The sequence below is a fragment of the Centroberyx affinis genome, unplaced genomic scaffold (assembly GCF_046629955.1).
Source record: "Centroberyx affinis isolate AG114_WGS23_722 - 3 ecotype Tasmania unplaced genomic scaffold, CSIRO-AGI_Caff_v1 ptg002960l_1, whole genome shotgun sequence".
Classification (NCBI taxonomy): domain Eukaryota; kingdom Metazoa; phylum Chordata; class Actinopteri; order Beryciformes; family Berycidae; genus Centroberyx; species Centroberyx affinis.
Genome location: NW_027281073.1, coordinates 80,270 through 102,204, shown reverse-complemented (window position 1 = coordinate 102,204; position 21,935 = coordinate 80,270). Strand labels below are relative to the sequence as shown.

The following is a 21,935-nucleotide window of genomic DNA, read 5'->3' as shown; positions in this document are numbered from 1 at the left end:
ACTTCAGCCTCAGATTTGAAACAATCCAAAAGTAATCTTTGCAATTAAGCACTGCAGATTTGAAATTAAGCATTATACCATTATATACTGTACATCAGCACTTACTGACTTTTTATTAACCTAATATTTACACACTACCTCCACCCGTTGTGTCCAATGGGACCACTGGTGAAACATAACATCTACGTCCATCTAGTGTTCAACTTCTATAACCTCTAAGATGCTGAGACTGGGACTCCCACAATAAGGATGTGAATTTGCACACCACTGCACTATGGAAAAGGGTTGTGATGCAGAGCTAGATAAAGATGATGACATAAGAAAACAACCACAAATTCAACACTCCCACAGCGCATTTGAGGTTTTGGGAGTTAGTCAGCTAGCTAAAAAGCATTTCAAAACACATCGTCATCGTGCAAGCCATAACCCATGTCAGACAGGGTAGATAAATCATGTATTGGATACATATGCATTTCCAATAGTATACAAAAAAAAATGTTTCCCATCTTGTCGGCATGAGTAGTCAGAAATATTTTCTGTGGTGTGTGAAAATTTGCAGCTCTTATGTCTAACATTCATAGTTACACATAGATACAATTATACAATCAGAACTTTGACTTTCTTGTATGAAGCATATACTGGTCAATAAACAGCAGACATTTGTAGAAAAGTAATTTCTCGTGAAGTGACGACTGTTGATTCTCATGGCACTGCGGTGATAGCCTTGAGGAAATATGAAAGCATGAATCACTGTTCTATAAAAAAAAAAAAACAATGAACCATCTCAACAAATACCCAGTTATTTTAACTACTTTAATCACAGACAGATTTCATCAGCAGACAAAATATACAGATCAAAGTTTGTTTTGTTTAACTAACATAATCATATGTTCCCTTTCAGTGGTAACGACTTTAGTCCAGTCTCTGGCTCTGGACTAAGGCTTTAAACATTGTTTTACAAAACATTCTAACAGTGCTGTTTTTCTTACAGATAAACACATGCAAGGGTAAACAAAGACAATAGTTTAAAATGATTCACAAATGCATTGATAAAGAGTGTGCAAAATATGACAATATGTACCCCCTGAAAAGAGAAAATCAAATGAAAAATGTGAGGAGGGCATCAAAACTAAATAAGGGTCTTCACCTGTTACAAGATGATGGAATATTACACAAATAAAGTGAATGAAGTCTAATGCCCAATAATGTCTACTACATTGTTGAGACATTGGCACACAAGTAACCAATGTACCATTCTCTTCCCCCAACTCTCTGACATTGTGACTAGGCTATTTAGGAAGGAAAGGGAAAGGAGAGTAGAGGATAAGGGGATAGGATGGAGGCAAGCAAGACTATATTCATAAGAGCCTGCAGTGATAGATTAATAGAGAACATGAAAAGAAAGATAATAGTAGAAATCTGTGGAGAATGTTTGCTTTGAAAAACAGGATTTCATGCCTTGCACAGCTGGATGTGTTACTGGAACTAAGAGACACAAAGTAATCTCCAGGGCAGGAGGAAAAACAAAAGTACAGTCACCTTGACAACACATGGAGACAGTCGTCTCCCCTAACGACAGTAACCATCATATAAATCCCCAGAGGAGAAGTCTCAAAAATATTATTCATTATTGGCTTAAGGACTTCGCTACATGGAAAATCCAATGATAGAACCAATGGAATAGTATTGCAACACACTTAAGGGTAGAAATTACCTATGGAAAATAGAAAAACAAAACAAGCAGGTAATCAAATAATAAAATTTAAAAAAAAAAGACATCTTTTACAAAGAACACCAAACCAAAACCACCAGTAAAGTGCAACTCAGACATGACTAGAAGTAAATCCAAGGGAGGATGCTACAGTGACTGGAGAAGTGACTGGAAATGTGCCTTTGGGTGGGTGGGGTGGCATGGATAACCGTCACGTTTACGCTTCATCGCAAATCACCGTCTCCACCACAAATGTATTCTCGAAGTGACGGATGTGGTGGCAGTTCTTCGCCTCGCGCTTGTTGATGCCTGTGAGAGAAACGGGGCGAGACAGAGAGACGAGATAAGCGGCGGAACTTTGTTTTGTTTGTACTGAACTTCACATCTGATCAGAGCAGTCGGCAACACGAACGCTCCCTTTATCCTAGAGCGTACAGCCATGTATCAGGTGGCTCCCACGATCTTTTCCAACCTTTACCTTTCCAGGCTTTAGCCCTAGCCAATCCCCCCCTCATCTCGAAACCTCTAACCCCAACTCACGTCTGCGGGTGGCCCGGCGCTTCAGGCGGTACGTGTCCTTGCCGTTGCACAGGCGGTAGATGAAGGGTCCCAGCTGACGCATGTTATGCACTTTGCCAGTCACCACCATCTCCTCGTGGATGATGTAGGTCTGAGGCAAGTATGTTCCCTTCTGCAAGAGACAGAACGGTACTAGTACAGTAAGAGCAAGCTCACTGGGACAGGACCAACAGAAACCTTCAGATGTACAATCTTTTCCGATACGGTCAAATGTGGATTTCATGTGACGAGCTTGCAGAACTTCAGCTAAGACTCAAAAAATCTTTTCGTCAGAAGAATTCAATTCCGGCTCCACTTACTCTTATAAGGATGCTCGTAAAGATGCTGAAAGTTTGAGTGTTACCTTGACGTTGATAAGCAGCTCCCAAAGGTTGCGTGGAGGCATGACGATGGTGGTGTTGAGCTCAATGACGTAGCACTTGTCCAGAGCGATGTCATGGTAGGCAGTCAGTCCCTGGACAACAAAAGCAGCTTAGCAATCATTCTACTGGGGACCAGTACTCAGATTACTTTTCTGTGGTAACTAGTAACTTAATGTGTTAGATTTTCAATTCTTGTAATCCGTTATTAGTTACCTTTTTAAAAGTAGAATGTTGTCACATCTAGATTTCTTTTATGTTTCTTTTTTTTTTAGCGCAAACTAAAACAAAAAAAAAACGCAATCCAAGTGCTTGATATTTAAATGAGAATGGCTTAATGTTTGAAAAACAGAGCTACAGTCTTGCATTGCATTTTAAAACCATGATAATACACTTGGCAGCACAAGCAATACTGCTACAGAAATATTGGTGGGGAACTCAAAAGTACTCTTACTAGAGTTACTTTTAATAAAGAGTAACTTTGTATCATTACTAGTTACTTTTTAAGAAAAGTAACTGAGTAAAGTAATTACTTTTAAAAGTAACTTTCCCTAATACTGCTTGGGACATTTCACCTATGGGCCAAAATCTACTTGTACCTGTTCATTTCTTTGAGGTAACCTGGTTTTCCAGAGAGTGTATCACTATATGGTATGTGAACATGTCTGTGTACACTGTATATGTTCTGTATGTGTGTGTGTTTGTTCTCACCCTGTGGAAGTCGTGGATTATGTCAGCGGGGTCACTGCCTCCGAAGTGAGGCACAGGCACGGTGATCTGCTCGTAGTTGTCGTCCAGGTAGATGCCGACATTTTCCTCCAGCTCCTGGCGCCCGCGCAGGGGGGCATACACCGAGTCTTCATACAGGACCCTGCAGTGGAACAGGTTCTCCTCTGGGATCTGGGCACACACACACATTTCACAAATATTGGGGTCAACACACCAGCTACAACACTTGAAATCAAGTAGTAATGCAGACAAAAGGCTAAGAACATCATTTCATTACCCTACACTACGATCAGTAAATCATTCTGAATTATGTGCAATGTTAAGAACACAAAGACCAATCTGAGACACATGTGGCAGACTGTACAGCAGAGTGAGGATGCCTGCTGTCTTACATGAGGTATGAAGTAGTAGCGGTAGACGTAGATGGAGGCCAGGACCAGACCGGACATGAAGACAACCAGGCCAAAGGTCAGACAGCACAGGCCGTTGAGGGGAGATTTCCTGGGCCGCAGCGGCAGGACCAGCTCCTCCTCATCCTGGAAGACACACAAACAAACACACATGAATACCTAAAAGGTAGGTAGGTGGTAGAGAGAGTGTATTTACAGGAAGCTTCAACTCGAGTGCTCTATTCTTTTAGCTTACTCATCGTCACAATGATGAGCAGATGAAAATGACCCAGCCAAGGTAGGAGTTCATATTAATGGCAATCATACATTTCAAGCAGGAATTACTAGTGCTGAGCCTGGAGTGCTTGGTAATGGTAACTTGAGTGAGACGGTGAGTAATCTTCCCAGCCGCCTCCAGTCTCGCAGCCCATCTGCCAGTGCCACGCGCCTAACCTGTGTGGGCTGGGTGGCACTACACACAGAGATAGTAGCCACTCAGCATGCACTTCCATTTACAAAAAGAATTACTCGCAGAAAAGCGGCTCAGTGCTTGTTGTAGTCATACTGCTGAACGGTTGTGGCAGGTAAAATTATCTTATAATGACAGGCTCTGTAAAGAAACAACAAAGGCTGCTATTCTTAGCTGGAACTGTGAAGGAAAACAAATAAAAGCGAGACTGACGCCATGATTGCGTGCATGGGGAAAAGGCTCTTCAATGAAACTTCAAAGAAAAGGGATGACAGTCCCTATGTGTCAACATGCTAAATCTTTTAAGAAAGAAAACAACACAGTGGCTGAAATGAATGGCTTGGCTCCATGAGATCTACAGTCCATCCTTGTATTTTGGTGTCGCATATGAAGTCCTGTATATGCAGCTTTTCATGTTGTAACAACATGTATGGGCCAAAGGCAATCTTTTGCTGGGAAAAGCAGCATTTGGAAAGAGAGGACACATAAGGACACGCAGACCAGCGTGTATGTGTTAATACTCCCTTCTGTGAGACAGTTCCTTGTGTTCTCCCACCCCGCTGTGTGAGATAGAGGCTCTTTCACACTGACAGAGCGTGACACACAATGAGGTCTGCCTGTCTCTTATTCAATACATTTGGATCTGCCTAGAAAGCAGAGTTCAAAGTACTTTTGTCAGACTCATATTTTATACATGCCTGACGTCCTACCCAAACGCCTATCACGGCTCATTAACTTGGAGTCTCAGCCATGTATCTTTGATAAGGGTCGGGGTGAGTGGGGATGCTGCTACAGGAAAGTTGAGGACTCGACTGGTCTGCCTCCTCAGAGCTTGTGAAAAATGATCTTGAATGCGCTGCAAGCAACAGCAACCCCATCTGCCATTTTGTCAGCCTGAGCTTCTGCATTTTTGTTTTTTGCACTCTACATTTGCTAAAGGGGCTGTTTAAATCTGCATTGAAGGACAAAATTCATCAATGGCCATGCCACGAGAAAACAACTCAACCCAAAACATTGCCCATATATGTTTTTAACCCATGTTTTTATTTATTTTTTATTTTCTATTCAGTTCTTAACGAAGAGCAGACATTTCCACAATGTAAGAACTTGCATGTAAAGCCAACAATAAGCGCACTGGCGCAGAGAAGAGACCGTCTCAGTCTCGTTTTGTTTCCAGCCAAATGGCGATAGACGCTGTCAAAAAACATCCCCTCCTGCGTCCATGGCTGTGCAGGTGCAGGCTGCCCTACAGAGCAGCCAGGCAGGGACACACTGGGGACACGGTAGGCAACACACAACATTACACAAAAAAAAACGTCGAGAAACAGCAAAAACGATGCCAAACAATAGAAATAACAATACACGCCGTCCATACTCACCGTCGGATGGGGAATGAGAATTTCGGTCTTGTCGCCATCATTCTCCTTCTCCACTTTCTGTCCCGCGACAGACTGGAAAGTGATTTTCACCATGGCTTGTTATCAGCCTTGACAGCTTGCGATGGGCTTGTTTTTTGCCTGCGTGTGAGGATACCTTTCTAAAAAATCCTTCACCTCGTCGACGGGTCGCTCTGTTGTCACCGCCGGGCTGTTTCTGTAGCTACAATGTATCTGTTTTGTCTTTATCTACCGGAAGTTTGCTGTTTTGTTTTTTTTAATCCGCTCTTAAAGGACCAGCCCGCTGCCGCCTGGCTAGCCCCGACATGTAACGGTTGTCCTTGGTATGGAGAGAAAGTGACGCCAAACTCTATGCAAATATATGTCAATGCTGTCTTGCTTATCGTAAACGCAAACGTACACTCCTCGTAGCCTACTAGTGTGGCAGTGAGTGTCAACTGTAAAAGTTGAGTTTTTATTTAAATTAAGAGCTTGTGGAACACATGTACTTGTAAAGTTATCCATAGAGCCCAAAGATTAGCAAAGGCCGGCTAAAGTTGTGTTCTACAACGTGTTAGCCTAACGTACATTTTCATATAATAAATGCATGCGAAGAGATTCCCGCACACAACTTGTAATTTAAAACATTTTATTGTAGAATTAAGTTTGGGTTCTGAGACCTAGTTGTCTTTGCATGTTGTATAGTCCAGTCCCAGTACTCTCCTACACACCCGTCTCCCGATACAGGTGTGCGAAGAATAGTTTCCCGATAATCAAAGCAACGTTAAATTGACAGACTTTTGGAGTTCTGCGTGATGCTCTCGATACGATACCTGAACATATCGTGACAAGAAGCTCACGGTGAACGGTGTCCCACGTGCTGAGGTGGCATGAAACGTGTATCCACCAGTGAGAAGTAGAAGTTGTCTATGAAGTGATAATCACACAGTAACCGACTGTATCCATTAAATCAATTAAATAATCCCAAAATCCAGCAATGTTGTGAATAGCTGTATTTCTTCCCAATGGGTAGTCAATTCACCAAACCCTGATAGACCCTGCATCTAATATCATTAACCCACTTAAAGGGAATGAATTTCTGGGGGCAAGTGGAGGTGACTGATGACTGACGTTGAAGGTTATTATTCTGAAGATATGATTAATTAATAGACATAAGTCACCATAGTGTCTTGAGGACTCACACAGCTTAGAGGGAATACTGATTCTGAATGCTTGCCTTGTGTGAATTTTGTCCAAATACGACTTCCAAATAAGTTTCTTGCACTTTTCCCTTTATCTTTGCTTTCCATTATGATAAAAACCACAATATCAAATTCACACTCACTTACAGCAAGTGCCACATTTTGAAATACCAAATTGATGCCCATGCCCCAATGTTGAGAAGTCTGAGCCAAGACAAGAAAGGTGGCATTCTCATACACATGAATAAAAAGACTACAGGTTTATTTTATTCCAAATGTTTTTTTTTTCTTTATTTCAGTTGTTTGGATTGTAGGGCCCAGGCCTTTTGACACTTATGAAAGCACCCACACGCTCTATGCTGAACCTGGAGTCAAAGTCAGCGCACAGCCATGTAGCTAGGAGTTCAATTTAACATTTCAATGTTGTTAAATATTTGAAAAAAAAACAAAAAAAAAAAAACAAAAAAAAAAAACAATTCCAGTACAACATCTTTAGTACAGCATCATGCACAGCCAATGGAGGAACATGCAAGTTCAATGTGCATGGAGTAATCCTGGGTTATTTGAGGGGTGCGATTTGTTCTTTGCACTGAGATGGTTGATTATTTGCCTGTTTAGATGTATGAATATGCCTCACGTCAGTCACTTTACTTAGCATTACATAGACCATGCCTTTCACTGAAAATTAACAATTCATCATTGATGGTCGCATCAACTTTGCTCAGTCACATCTAGGCAATCCAACATGCCCAAAGTACTGTGCTACCCACAATGCTTTACACTCATAATTGTACTGGAATTATAAACCCTCTGGAGAAAAAGGCTCAAACTTGAGGAAAAGGGGAAAAGTGAGAATGACGTGCCGAGTTGCCAACATCCCGATAAGTTCACCCCTGAAGCGCACTACGGGGCCACACAACACTCCAAGGCCACCAGCCAAGCGGTGAGAATGAGAATAAACGAGTTAATGTAGTAGAGGAGGGGGAAATCCCCACCGTCCTCGACTCCAGTCGGGTGATGTTGGTCGCTCAGCACCTCACAAAGTGCACAAACACACAGGCTTTAATGTTTTTCAGTTAGCGCTCTCCCAATCCCCTTCTGCACTGCTCACACCGCCCTCCATCCACCCCTGCATGTTTTTAGCAGTCTGTGAGAGGTACTCAAAATGTAGATGGAGAATAAAAAGAGGATTAACAGATCCAGAGCTAATACCATGACATTCCTCGGCTGTACAAATTATTAATGTCCTATAGGTTAGCTAAACGTGAGCTGGCCCTTAAAGTTATGTACAAAGAAACCCACCAGCAACCATTTCAGCAGTAAAATGAAATGCAAAAAAAACAATGTCATTGAACTTTTTTGTTGTTGTTCCGTTTACGGTTTAAAAAGTAATTTGATTACAATTAACCAAAAACGTGATGTTTAAGGTAATATATATATAATATATATTCATATGTCAAGGTTAAACAAAAATCTACAAAGCAAAAAAAAGGCATATGTACATGTTCACCCTGTCCCAGAAAACAATAAAGAGACCCAACTCTCGGGCTGTACCAAATTCATACCTTGCATCCCTCCCTCCTTTCCTCGTGTGCTTTAAGTGCCGCGTCGTTACAAAGCACACAGGAAGTAAATGGTTCTGTGTGATGGTGTCTGACAGCGTGTCCCAAATCACAAAATCAGTAGAATGAATCACTGTTGCTTTATTGGATGAAGGCATAGATATGAATTGTAGCCGTTACTGCGATGCGCGTGCGTTTCCGAGTCTGTGGCACTGAACATGGGAGCCAGACTGGGCAGGCCGTCACAGAGCCGGCGCCGGGTACCGCCATGGATCTGTCACATTTCAAGGCATGCAACAAACACCCCAATGTTCAACTTGCTAGTACCTTTTCCATCACAAGGTTGTAGCTGATATTCTTGCAGTATGTGTGAATGCATGTTTCTCTATTTGTGTATAAACGTATGTATACTTGTGGTTATGTTGGTTCCTTGGTGTGTGTGTCTATGAGAAAGTATGCATTACATTAAATGTATTGACGTTCTCTGTAACTTGGACTGTTGTGTGTCATTATGGTATACCTTACATGTCTCAATGTGCAAGAAAGCAGCAGCATCTATTATTTTCTCTTATTTCTTTTGAAGGAAAAAAGATTGAAAAAAAAAAATTATAATAATCAAATGTCCATTGAGGAGCAGAGGAGCTGGCAACTTTCTGATGAGTTGATATGGGTACGTTTGTTTTTCGTTGGTTTTCATTTGTTTCCTCAATTTTTGTTCAGAAACCAGAACAGCAGCTGCTGATGGGTCCGTTAAGCAGACGTTGTCTGGATGTCGTCCAGACGTGGTCCTGGTGGCTCCTCCCTCCCCACACCCTGTCCCACCCCTCAGGCCTCCTGGGGGGCAGGCCTCTTCAGGTCCCTGATCTGTTTGACCAGGTACGTCTTTTCGTCGTTGAACTGTTCATCCTCCGTCCTGTCGTTCTGGAACTTGCTGAGGAACTCGATGAGTTTAGTCTGGTTCTTCAGCAGAATGTCCAGGATGGGCTGCGTCTTGTTGGGGTTGGCCACAAACACCTGAGAGTGGGTGAAGAAGAAAAGGATGTTAACTTGCAGGTGTGCCGATGTGCGCTGGGTTCAGTGTTGACCACCTCTGTGAAGAAATGGCAACTCTGCTTTAAATTTTACCTTGAAAACGTGGAAAGCCTCAAACTGGATGTTGCGGCTCTTGTCCCGTAGAAGATTCATCATTAGTTTGAGATTCTCTGGCTTGCTGATGTATTTCGTCATGATGGTGAAATTGTGCCGGTCGAGAAGCAACTCCCCCAGTAACTAGATCAATTCAGAGCGAGAAACAGCATTAAATATTCATTTGAATTACAAATTCTTTGTGACGACAGATAGAGCTGTGATTCATTGCCGACCAGACTGACAAGTTGACAGCTACATTTGAGAGGCCTTTGTTACAAAGTACAATATCACTATTCAGACTAAGATGAAAGTAAGCGCTACATTTAGTGTCAAAAACATAGGAAAAAGGAAAAAAAAATTCAACATCAAATGGATATGAAAGGGGGCACTGGCAGACATGTTAACCCTATACATTTTGCTCCCTCCACAAGATGGCGCTCCCATCATTGAGACCGAGGTGATACCTGGAGAAACCCAACACTCTAAAGAGACCCCCATCTTTAAATAGCTCTCTAAAAAGAGTCGTCCCACTACATGAAACCTGTTTACTATGGCACGACCCCGGGCCCTTACCTTGAGGGACTGCCTTTTAGTCACGTAGTTCTCTGAGTGGAGCAACTTCTCATATTCACTAAAGAACTAGAGAGAGAGCGAGAGAGACAGAGAGAGAGAGAGAGAGAGAGAGATTTGTTCATCATTCGCTTTGTCAACACACTAATGTACTTGTCTCCCAATAAAGCAAGATGAAATTGAGAGTGAGAGACAGAGGGGGAGACAGAGAGAGGGCAAAAGACAGGGTATTCTATGTGGCATGCAGTGGTTTTCAGAACTGCGTCTGTGTCTTGTTTCAAAACACAGTGACAAGAAAATGAGTGATCTTCCCACACAGACTGACAGCCACTTTGTGTTCACAGACTGCAAATGATGTCCCAAATGCCTGGTTTGATGTTGCTAGGAAAGAGACTTCAACTACCATCACGCCAAACACCCGAGCTGCCACTGTTCTAATTTACATGTAATTGGTGGAACACAAAGGAACAGTTTAGTTCATCTTAAGTTTTCAGACACAGTAAGCACCGACTTCATATCTCCGACATTTGTGGAACAACCTTCAAACAATTGGTAGGCCTAAATATTGCAGCAACACATCCACACAAAAATTAATGATGTCTTTGTCGATGTCTTTTTGATTCATTTGTTACTCCACCACATCAATGTTGAAGAGTGTTTTCACAAGGTAAAGGTTAGCTGAAATATTAAAGCCTTCAGTGTCGATTGCTCTCTATCAAGCTCTTTAAGTTGTTACCTATTCTCTTAGCTGCCAATAAAGGTTAGTGGCACAGATACGCAATTTCTTCCTTTGGCGATGTCGAGTTATACTTAACGTACCTCCTTGGCTGTGTATTGCACTTCTGAGAAATCCAATTCTTATTAAACACATGACAGCAATGCAAGCTCATCAGGTTTCAAATCAGCCTGGACTTACCCTGTCATAATGTTGCTCCAGGAACTCTGCGCTCAGTAGCTTGTGTCTTGTGAGTAGGTCCTGGAAACAGAAAACACAGGCTATGAGACTCAGGTAGATCAAACTCGCTGGCTGTGAATAACATAATAGTCCACACCTCACCTTATATCAACAACAACTTGTTTCCCCTCCATCTTATCAGGCTTATATAATCTTTTGAAATCTAAAAAGACATGCTGCAACAGGAAGGGTTACACTTCTTTTAAAAAAAATGCAACAAACTGCTGTTGTACTAGTGCACAGATGAAAACGGCAAACACTGGCATTTGTGTTAAGGAGCCTGATTTCACAGGATAATCGGAAAAAACAATTTTTATCACCGTTTTTTTTTTCCCCCAACTGTAAAAGGTCATGACCATTGATGACTGCTATACATTTAGGCCTTACTGGGGGGATTTGCTAAATGCTACAGTGAAGCATGTTAGGGGATGTGATCAGAGCAACACCAGAAAAGCATGGTATAATGAGGGGAGTGGCAGGAAAAACCCTTGGAAATGAATTGGAATTGCGTGCCAAAAACACTGAAATCCTGAACCTGAAATTAATTTTCGGCAGAAAGAAAGGATCTGGGCTACAGGGCGATTAGTGCTTTTTATGGACAGCATCCTTTCCAAAGAGATAAACAGGTTGGTTTATCTGCTGCAATTAAGTTGGTAAACTAATCTTTTTTTTTTTTTTTTTTTTTTTTTAAATTGGGCTGAATAAAAAAAATTGCAATCTCATAAAATAAATTTTGCCATCATTGCCACATTACAATAATCTAACCACTAGCATTCAATAAGCATTAGTGAAGGAAGTTTAGATAGCAATAGGTTTACTCTATGTGGGATAGGGAAGTGGTGCTTTTGTACTGCTTTGTTTTCCCCTAAAACTATATTAAATACCCTAAGGGGAATGCATTTATATAAAACAGGGAATGCATTCTGCATCATCTTGCCCCCTGGGAATTTACCAACACCTTCACACATCCTGCATGGTGCCTGATACTGACAACTGCAAGTAAGTGACAAGGAGTTGTTTAACAGGCAAAGAATTCTGACAGAAATACTGTGATAATTTAACTGTAGGTTCATTTGGAACTTGAAGTCTCTTTATTTAAACCAATTGCAATATAGTGTGTGTGTGTGTGTGTGTGTGTGTGTGTGTGTGTGTGTTTGCGTATTATTATTATTATTTAGTACCAACCAAAAAAGAAAACAAGTCAAACAGCTGCCCGTTTGGGCCGACTCACTTTAAAAGTGGCAAATGCGTCTGAGGCGATGTCGAATGTGGACATCTCCACATATCTGAAGAAGTCGTAGAACTGCTCTGACCACAGTGTGATCTTGGCCAGTGGTTCATGTCTGATGCACTCCCTCAGCATGATACCGCAGTTTAGGGCAATCTCTGGAGACTCATACCTGAACAGAACAACACAGGAGACAAGCTTATAGACACCATGGTAACTAAGGGCTTAGGCTGCACACCTAACCTGCTCCGAGCAGGTTATGTTCGGATCCACACGTATAGAAAAAATACAAAAACTGTGAACTCTCTGGAAAAATGGCATCACCATTACTAGATGATCATATCATATTCATAGAGGTTCATATTTCTGAAAATAACATTTTATTGCAAAAATGTCACTTATAAAACCAGATATGAACAGAAGCACTCAAATCAAATGAATGAGACAAATAATAAAAACTCTACAGGGGGATACTACTGAATTAACAGACAGTAAGAAGATCAGAGATATAATAACTGTTTGTAGTGTTTCCAGGTCATTTGCCCACTCTGGCCATAAAAGAGAGCTTGTAACAAATAGCTGGTAAGTGACATTACTTCACTATAATGATTAATAATAAATTACATTTACTGTTGCATGTCAAGTGCACTGACATTCCTTTATAGGTTTCCCTAAAGTGATTCATGCAATAGATTGCACCTATATTCTCAAACATGAGGTGGGCATTTTCTCAGCCTCAGTGTGGCTATACAATACTGTATTAATGAAAAGTATCTCTGCTCTTCATTAATGATGAAGCCTATTTATTTAGACATTTACACTATCTGCAACTTTCCTCCTGCAATCCTGTCTAGCCTTGGCCCTAGTGTTAGCCTACTTGTCACTATTTCAATGTTTTTGTATTGCTCATATGTATTCATCATAACAGTTTGTTGTTCTTGAGAAAAGAACATAAATGTTAGTAAACCATTTCTTCCGGATACTTCCCGTTTTTACAGCCTCAAAAATGTACCGGCTAATGTTGCTGGTGACCCTTAAGGTTTTATCTGCCAAAGACAAATTTGAATTCTATTACCTATAAACTAAACATCTGGACAGGAAATTATGTACTGACTAGTACTATGCATGCATGCATGCAATGTACAATTGTCATTTCTCTACATGTAAGTATGTTGCTGTGGTCAGAGGAGTAGAAGCCGTAAAAATGTTTCCTGTTTTATTTTTTGTTTTCTATTTTGAGGGGGAATTCAATCCAAAATCAAAGTAAATTACTTCTTGTTTTATTTGCATCAATAAGCCAGTTGAAATACAAGCTAATTTGGAATGGCCTGAACTGAAAAGTCATTAGCACACTTGTTTGTTGCCTATAGCATATCAATGACATCTGTCAGTTACGCGCTTAGTGGCTGTTAAAAGTATTCACCCCACTTGACTTTTTGCAAAATTTCTTCTGCTATAAAATGAGATCAAAATACATTTGGGTTTCTTGATTTAAAATCTAGACAATGTATTCAATCAGTAGAAATTTGAGAAAATGATGTATAAATTAAGTATAAAATTCAAATAACTGATAAATAAAAGTTAGATACTTCATTTTTAGGTAATACTAAGACGTGTGTGTGTGTGTGTGCCCTGCCAAATGACATTAGAGATGCCCCAATGCTAAGTTCTTTTAAAAGTAGACTTGAAACATTTATTTTTACTGCTGTTATTAACTAGGTCTTTTGACTTAGCACACTAATGTTGTGTTTTTAGAGCAAATGTCTGCTCCTGTTTTACCTGAATTTATATGCACTTTAAATTGTCTATGTCCTCCGCATGTGTGCATGTGTATGTACATATGTCTTTATGTATGATGACGTGTATGTTCGTATTTAATTTTATCATACATGTATTGTTCTTGGCCTTGTGAAGCACATTGTGTTGCTTTCTGTATGAAATGTGCTCTACAAATACATTTGACTTTGACATTTTGAATATAGTCTGTTTAAAATGTATCCAATTTTACCTTTCTTGCTAGGAAGAGTTATACCAGGTCCCTTCAATACATTTTTTACTATTGTATTGTAAGAAAGAGAACATTTCTTTAAGTCATGAAGACACATTGTGATCTAGATAGAGCTAGGGAGCCATGAATACTGTGTGTGTGTGTGTGTGTGTGTGTGTGTACACAGGCGTGCCTCCTCACCCTTTAAGTAGCATGAAGAGGATATTCTGCTGGGTGCAGAGGTACTCCACTGTGGGCGTCCGTGTGCCGATCTGACGCCTCAGGATGTTGTTGAAGATCTGAGCCACATCCTTCTTACCCTGATGGTGGCAGATACAGGATACATTTTTTAAAACGTTGCTAAATCACAAAAGTTTCGACAGTATGTTGAAAGGCTAACGAGTAAGTGGCAATCTACATCTGGGTTGAATGCCAAGATGCAATTCTGAACTTAAATCAAGCTGCATTTTCAAAGGCAGCAGATTTGAGTCAAACTACTCAATTAGCGCCACTGGGAAATGACTGCATTTCCAATTTCTATGGTGTAGGCGTGAAACCTGCTTTCACATGTGGTGTTTCATCAACAGGGAGAGGAAAGACAGATGTCCTCTCCAGATAATGACATGGATATTGACACATAGCTACAAGACAAGAACAAGACAGTGTCATCATGTAAACCAGAACTGGGCATACAACAAATGTACATACAAATTTCAAAATTTGTAAAATAAATAATCTTCGTATCTCTAGGCTGCACTCCTGTGATGAGCGAGGCCTCACCAGCTTTTTCTCTTCAACGCACGGGAGGACGAGAGAGGGTAAAAGACCAAGAGAAACATCACACAACATGGTGACTCATCCCATGATAGGGTGACTCAGGGAAGCCTGCAGCAGCCGTTAGCACGCAGCCTGACATATTGCAGGGAGAGACATGCGCTTACCCACGTACCAAGATGAGCAGATTGGTCACAAACACCCTAGTATCCCCACTACCTCCACTGATATGCATCTTGTCTCATAATGATGAGATGCAGTCCTCTTGTACACCTCAGAAAAACCTGCCTCAATACACACCGTCTCAACTTTCACACTTTGCCACTCCCCTTCTTTCTATCTCACTCATTCAATCCATTTCTCCCTCCCTCTTACCAAACACACGCTTGGTCTCACCTCAAAGTCGATGAGCTGCAGGTCCGCTATGAGAGTGCTGAGCAGGCCGCTGTTGTAGAGCTCCTGGGCCAGCTGGGCCACTGCCTCTGTCTGGGGCTCCTTCTCATTGGTGCCGTACAGGATCTCCTTCATGGCCACAAGGCTCTTTGACACCTCCTCTGTGGCCTGGACAGACGTACATGCAAATACACACAGGAATACATGTAACATTAATTGAACCGGAAACCACAACAGCTGCAAAGAAAGTACACCGCGCTACTGCCAGCCTTCAGAGAACTCCCTCAAACTGATTTTTTTACAACATTTTACAAAAAAGAAACTAAAGGTCCAACCGTCTGAACCCAAGATATTCTCACCCTAGAAAAGCGTACTTTTTGGCCCCATAGACATATCAGAGGTGACCTGTTCCACTTTGGACATAGTGGGAAGGAATGAGATTACGAGAGCCTCTCCCTACCTTCTCCGCCTTTTTGTCGGAGATGTCGTGCTTCTCCAGCACCGTCATGCTGTCCTTAAGGTTCTTGACGATGTCCGCCGGCGACTTGTGGGATTTGCCAAAGGGGAAAGGCATGGTGGAGAGTTACCACGAGCGACCAGGCAGCGCACTGTCCACCTGGGAAATTAGATAAGATATTGGTTATTGAATGATGGAGAGAATGAGTGATCTTAAGAGAAGGGCAGTAAGTAGTACTAAGAAGATATAACAACAGCAAATGGGGCAGAAATAGAGTAAGACGGAGGCTAATCTTTGTTGCACTGCTGACTAACAGATGGCCTCCTGGCACTAAAGACACAATCTTTCCAGACAAATTCTATAGAATACTTACACAACTGTGGCTATGATTTAAGTACAGAAGTAGACAGATGATTACGAAAATATAGGCTATGACTCACAAATGATTCAGAAGTCATAGTAATGCTGAGATAAGAATGACACCACACAAGTCTGGACAGAGGCTGACAAAACGGATCGTAAGAATGATAACAGTAAATATGGGCCTAGTCATAAGCAAATGCAATGTGGAGTTTCATCTAAAAACCCCTGTGCAATACTACCTTAGTAATTAAATTTAAATCATAGCAGCTAGAGGAGTGGAAATTTCTTGATTCCAAGATGCATCGCGATGCAGACGTGGATGATTCTGAATCGCTTCACAAATGTCAAAAATCGATTTTCTAAATGTTAGTTAATAACGTGATGTTGACTGAACGAAAAACGCTGAACGAAAAACGCTGAACGAAAAACGCTGAACTCAACTGCGAGGGCAGTGCAGCACCCAGACTAGCATCTAGACCCAGCGCACACACACTAGAGTTATCTTGTCAATACATCCATGTATCTTGTGGTTCATCTTCAAAAAAGGCAGCGGTTGCAAGCATTTTTTGATTTAATGACTCAATAATTACCATTGCGAGATGAATGTGAAGTATATTGTGAACTTTCTACGCCGTCATTCAGAGACTCACGTTAGCACAGCGGAGCAGCGATCAGCAGTAACAAACAATGAGACCGGCTGACCAACACACACTGCAGCACTTAAACAACTTAAACCAACTCTGAGGTGAAGAAAATAACTTGGTGCTCACTGCTCAGTCTGTTTCACCTCAATTAACCAATTCTGCATCCAGCCCGATCAACCCGAGCGACCCCCCCCCCCCTAAAAAAATGTCTCCTTGGATCTACACGAATTTCGTAGGTGACCTATTTTGAACTCACAATGGCGAATTTCACCAAAAGGTGAGGAGTTCTCTAGTAAATTCATCTGTTTATTTTAATTATGGATCATTACAAATACGCTATGTTTTAAAAGTAGCAAGTTGTCACACAGTGAGAAAAAATAAATCATGTATAGAAATCAAAAATGTTGATAGATCAAGACGCATCGATAATCGTTTTATAATCGCATCGGAATCGAATCGTGAGGCCAGTGAAGATTCACACCTCTAATAGCAGCTTGTAAAATTGTTGATAAAGTTCATCACTTGACTGCGCAACAGTACAATCCTGTAGAGACAGGTCACTGTCAGTGAATGATTAACCATGCAATGTTTGGTACCACGTAGACTGACCTAAACCATGACATAGCTGATGTCCTTTGTATGACCCTCTCCCAGTACACTGACTAACCTATCTAAGTAAACATGGGCTTAAGTTACACACATATTTCTCAATGAACTTGTCTAGGTCAATAAATACACTCTTTGATTCCCCTCAGTCCACACACAAACCTCTGACCCAAGATAAAACTGAATCATTCTACAAAGGCCATAGCAAGGTATGGACAAGGTAATGACGAGATGTGACTGCCGTCTCTTACTGCCACTCTGGCTTTTACTGGGTTACTTTACAGGGGCCCTTATCTGGACCATTCCCTGACCCACCCATCCACCTTACACACACACTATAGGGCAAAAGCCGAAGGTTCCCAAACAGTTTAGTGGTAGGCTGAGGGCCTGGCCTGGGTGGGGCCATCCTATCACCGCTATCACCACTTATCAGAGTGTCATCTGCAACACAGCAGCCTAAATTTGTCTTCTTTGCTCAGAGGAGAGGTCATCTGGGATGACTTCGCTAACTATTCTAAGAACCCAAGACATAAGGAAACAAAGACAAAACTCTCAATCAGCTCTAAAAATGAATGTTGCTACTACGGTTTGAGTACGGCATCGACAGTAGTGCACTTACACAGGTAGAGGTACACATTAAACCTATAAAGAGACTTATAAAGATATATAGATCTATAAAGAGAGGCACCAGTTGAACAGTCTGACACCAACCTGTCTCCTGCTGGGATCCTCTGACCTCTGAACCCAAACCCTGGTGCAGTCAAACCCTTCCCTCTTATGTCTTGGCAAGAAGTCCACATTTAGAAAGCGCTGCTAGAGCCAGGAATATAAACCAAGCACCACTAAAGTGGGAGTGACGGTCAATGATTCATATCTGATGTGTCATGTGTGACCGGTTGAAATGCAAAACTACCGTAATCCAAGCAGCTACGTTTTCCTCACTAATTCTTTATTAATCTAGACATACCTCTCAACTTCGCCAGGTGGCCAAATCCGCCTTTCACACAGCCTAATGCTCGTTAATGTAGCCAGCAGGCAGCAAAACCACCTCTGCTCCTGACCCGCTTCGGTATCAGTGACGCAAGTAGGAAGGCACCACATATGGCAGGTTAGAAATCAGCTGGCTGCAGCCAAACCACTGACTCCGACATCAACCAGGTACTGTATGCTGGACATTTAGCTCCACTAGGCCAACAAACGTTAGCACTCTCGCGGGCCTGACTTTTCCACAAACTTACTTAACACAGTCTAAAAAACACAAAGGCTTTGTCAAAACCGCTGCTGGCCTACTGAAAGGAAACGGTGCCAGTCTGAACAGACTTTACTTGCGGCGAGGTGAAATAACCACTGGAGCATAAAATACCGTTACCCCACACAGAGCAAACAAAACAGTGTCAAAAGAAAGATCTTGCGTCACTCCCACCCTTCCCGTCGAGACAGCAGCAGATGCTCTGCTGTGCATCATGTAACAAAAAATAAAGCTAGCTATGATAAAGCTAGCGACACCGCTGACAACCCTTGCAAGCAGCTAGGTAACGTTAGGAGCTAACCCTTCGTAGCTAGCTAGTCAAGTTAGCTAGCTTGCTTTACACCTGTCAAACTATTTCAAAGTCCTTCCCACAAGACTAACGAGCTAATTTTACTAGTTGCACAAGTTACAAAACTCGAACAACTAACTAAAGCTAACCAACGGCGTAGTAAGTTGGCCAACAAGAAGTTGACAGTGAGCACCGCCCCTGTGTGTTATCCATGCCTGGTTTGTGATGGTGTGAAGCCAGCCAACTTTGCGCAATGCTAACAAAATGGTTACTTTCTCAGTAAGTTAAATGGTGTTCAGCTAATATGAGTCATCATTCAAGTCAAATCACAGTAAAATACGTGATCCAGCTAACGTTACTCCTGCCTCCTGCTATTAATGTGCCTGTTGGCTAACGTGGCCTATAATATTTCAATCAGTGCCTCCAAACAACAGTGCTGCTGCTGGCTCGCTTGGGCAAGTGTGTGTGTGGTCGACACACAGGAGGCCTGGGCGGGCCTAACGATGGGCTTACAAACCAGCGCTAGCTACTTTAACTTAATCTAAAATAGCGAATAGCATTGGGAATAATATAAGATAGCGTTATCTGGATACCGTGATGTAACGTTAGCTATCTCAGCGGAGCGAGTCCCAATGTTAGCTCCCGACTGATACAAGCAGCTCCCAACGTTAGCCACCAATGTAAATCCCATGCCAGCTTTAGCAGACCATCAGTAGTAGGCTAGGCTAAAACGTTTCTCCTCACTGAGTGCTGTCCAGCAAGCTAGCCAAATGTAGCTAGCTAGCGTTAGCTAACTTTGTGGCTATCGTTGTGTTAGCTGAAGTACAATGCCTGTAAATATTAGATCAAATAAACACAATATCAAACCTTGTACACGGTGTTTTCACTAGTCTCCTCCGATTTTTCAAGACAGCAAATGACAATTTAGGTGCTCCGCGGAATGAAAAACTCCTTTGTTTTCCCGTGTTCGTCGCCTCTCCTTGTTTGTAATGTAATTGTGTGGCCACTGTTTCCTAGTTCTTTCTCTGAGTGCGACTGGTGGTGAGGTTAGCAATGTGGTTGTCATTGCAGCGAGGTCTAACGCCTCCTCTGGTCGTTTAATGGCATGGCAACAATATTGGATGCATGCAGAGAAGGTGACCAGTGTCCACGGGAGGGCGCTCTCACCCCATGGCAGGAGCTACATGCCTCGTGACGAGCAGCCTGTGCCAATATAGAACCTCCTTGGTGCCGTCAGGCAGAGGTGCTGTTACTTTGCTGAAATTGAACTGGAATACAAGTGAAATTATTGGTAAACAAAAGAAGGAAAAACTAGCTCACAACGATCAAAATAATGTAAGGTACTAGTAGGCCTAGTACTAGTTGTAGAAGAGGCTAGTAATGCAAATATCCATAGCTGCACATTCTTTGTGCATCTTTGTGCAATCTTTTTTCCATGTTTTTGCCTCGGTGTGTTCCACTGCTACTATTGCTGCTTTTTTGCACACACTCTTTTCCTTGGTATACTATACGCTCCTCTCAGGCTCTGCAGTCACATCTCTTTCTTTCAAGGGAATTTTAGCAGGAAGCAACAATCATTAATGTTCCATGGCTATCAGGAGCGATGCTGGTTTAATAATTCAAACCCTTATTTACTTATTTACTTAATCTCATTAAACCAATCATGTATCCCATAATGCCTCAGTGTAAAGTAGAACCTTGCACAGTCACAGCAGAATCCTCATAGGGATACATTGGAATTTAAAAAGACTGGCAAGAAAATCTGGCAATAATGTGTTAAGAGTCTGTGGGTTGCAGATTTTGCACTGTGATCATTTGTGATTATGCATGATAAAAACAACTACTGTATAAATATCATGTTCATTGTCTACAGCAAATTTCTTGGCCGAGTTTCTCTTGAAAAATATTTTTTTGATCCCAATGGGACAACCTTGCTAAATAAAGGACAAATAAATCTCATTAATCATACCTGAAATGGGAAGACCATAAACAAAAAAGTTACATTTCCTAAACTGTTTTTCTCATCTAGCTGAAAATACTGTCAAATTAAAGCTGAAATAGAGTAGCCTACTTTAACTTCACAGTCAATGTGTTACTTCACATCTTCACATCAAACAATCTGTCACTGTCCCAATACTCACTGCATTGTATAAGTGACAGCCTACTTCATGATGTGATATGAGTCCTTAAGGAATCCATTCATTTTCAGTCAGGAAAAATTTACTCACAAATTATTAATCTACATCTTCATCTTCAAAGCCATTTCAATATTATACTGCAGCACCCAACAACTGTCCAATAACTTTTCCCTTTTCTACTCACTTGCATTTGTGTTACCTAATCAAACTGTTTATGACTTTAGTGATGACTCTTTGAACTCAATCTGAACCTAATGTCACGTAAAGCTTCCTTTCACTTTCAAAGGTAACAGAAATAACCTTGCCTTGTGCCATTCTTTATTTTAACACTTGATTTGAGCTATAGTATGCCTGTTGCGTGATATATTCAAACCTGAGACACCATTTTATATACAGCGACAATACATCACCATTACAGTTGGGGTTGCACCTTATATTATTTCCCTGTTAGGTGGCTTGACATATCTGATATCATCTTCACATGTTTTATAGTTACTTACCATACTACTTTGTTTTACTACTTGATGTCATAATTAGGGGATTTGCGTCTAGCTCCACAATTATCCAAATCTAAAAAAAAAAAAATCCACCCAAAAGTTAGATAGCCATCCAAAAGCAATGCATTTCACGACTGGCTACCCAGGACATGTTTTACGTGTGTCATACTGTTCTAAGCTAGAGGGCGCCAGGCCTCATCAGTAGATAACACTGCCTGACTGACGTGGACAGTAACAACAAACAAAATGTGTTTTTCAGTCCAAAACCTGTATGTGTGTGG

At 41.5% G+C, this 21,935-nt stretch overlaps 2 protein-coding genes across 6 annotated transcripts; both read right to left on the bottom strand.

Moving 5' to 3' along the window:
- Window positions 1-800: 800 nt before the first annotated feature.
- On the bottom strand, window positions 801-5,866 carry itm2ca (integral membrane protein 2Ca). 4 transcript variants are annotated; one of them, XM_071536924.1, is made up of 6 exons: window positions 5,616-5,866; window positions 3,771-3,914; window positions 3,361-3,549; window positions 2,634-2,744; window positions 2,252-2,402; window positions 801-2,020 (listed from the first exon to the last, which is right to left on the bottom strand). In XM_071536924.1, the coding sequence occupies exons 1-6, from the start codon at window positions 5,706-5,708 to the stop codon at window positions 1,929-1,931; spliced, it is 780 nt and encodes a 259-aa protein (XP_071393025.1). In that variant the 5' UTR covers window positions 5,709-5,866; the 3' UTR covers window positions 801-1,928. The 4 variants fall into 4 exon arrangements, with proteins under 4 accessions (XP_071393025.1, XP_071393027.1, XP_071393026.1 ...); XM_071536926.1 differs by having other exon boundaries at window positions 3,759-3,908; XM_071536925.1 differs by having other exon boundaries at window positions 3,771-3,908.
- A 1,218-nt stretch (window positions 5,867-7,084) lies between these two features.
- On the bottom strand, window positions 7,085-20,039 carry cab39 (calcium binding protein 39). Of its 2 annotated transcripts, none has more exons than XM_071536919.1 (9): window positions 19,887-20,039; window positions 15,872-16,027; window positions 15,415-15,579; window positions 14,446-14,564; window positions 12,261-12,429; window positions 10,991-11,050; window positions 10,078-10,143; window positions 9,502-9,645; window positions 7,085-9,390 (listed from the first exon to the last, which is right to left on the bottom strand). In XM_071536919.1, exons 2-9 carry the CDS (start codon window positions 15,983-15,985, stop codon window positions 9,202-9,204), a joined length of 1,026 nt encoding a protein of 341 aa, XP_071393020.1. In that variant the 5' UTR covers window positions 15,986-16,027; window positions 19,887-20,039; the 3' UTR covers window positions 7,085-9,201. The 2 variants fall into 2 exon arrangements, with proteins under 2 accessions (XP_071393020.1, XP_071393021.1); XM_071536920.1 differs by lacking the exon at window positions 19,887-20,039 and adding an exon at window positions 18,193-18,279.
- Between the last annotated feature and the right edge of the window lie 1,896 nt (window positions 20,040-21,935).

Bases quoted from the DNA above. Each gene is read 5' to 3' on its own strand.
- itm2ca (XM_071536926.1), bottom strand. From the start codon at position 5,708: ATGGTGAAAATCACTTTCCAGTCTGTCGCGGGACAGAAAGTGGAGAAG. The intron at 3,909-5,615 runs GTGAGTATGGAC...TTCCAGGATGAG, and splicing joins TTCTCATTCCCCATCCGACG to GAGGAGCTGGTCCTGCCGCT. The intron at 3,550-3,758 runs GCATCCTCACTC...GTGTGTGCCCAG, and splicing joins TACCTCATGTAAGACAGCAG to ATCCCAGAGGAGAACCTGTT.
- cab39 (XM_071536919.1), bottom strand. From the start codon at position 15,985: ATGCCTTTCCCCTTTGGCAAATCCCACAAGTCGCCGGCGGACATCGTC. The intron at 11,051-12,260 runs GTGAGTCGGCCC...TTCTGTTTCCAG, and splicing joins ACGCATTTGCCACTTTTAAA to GACCTACTCACAAGACACAA. The intron at 10,144-10,990 runs GTAAGTCCAGGC...CTCTCTCTCTAG, and splicing joins TGGAGCAACATTATGACAGG to TTCTTTAGTGAATATGAGAA.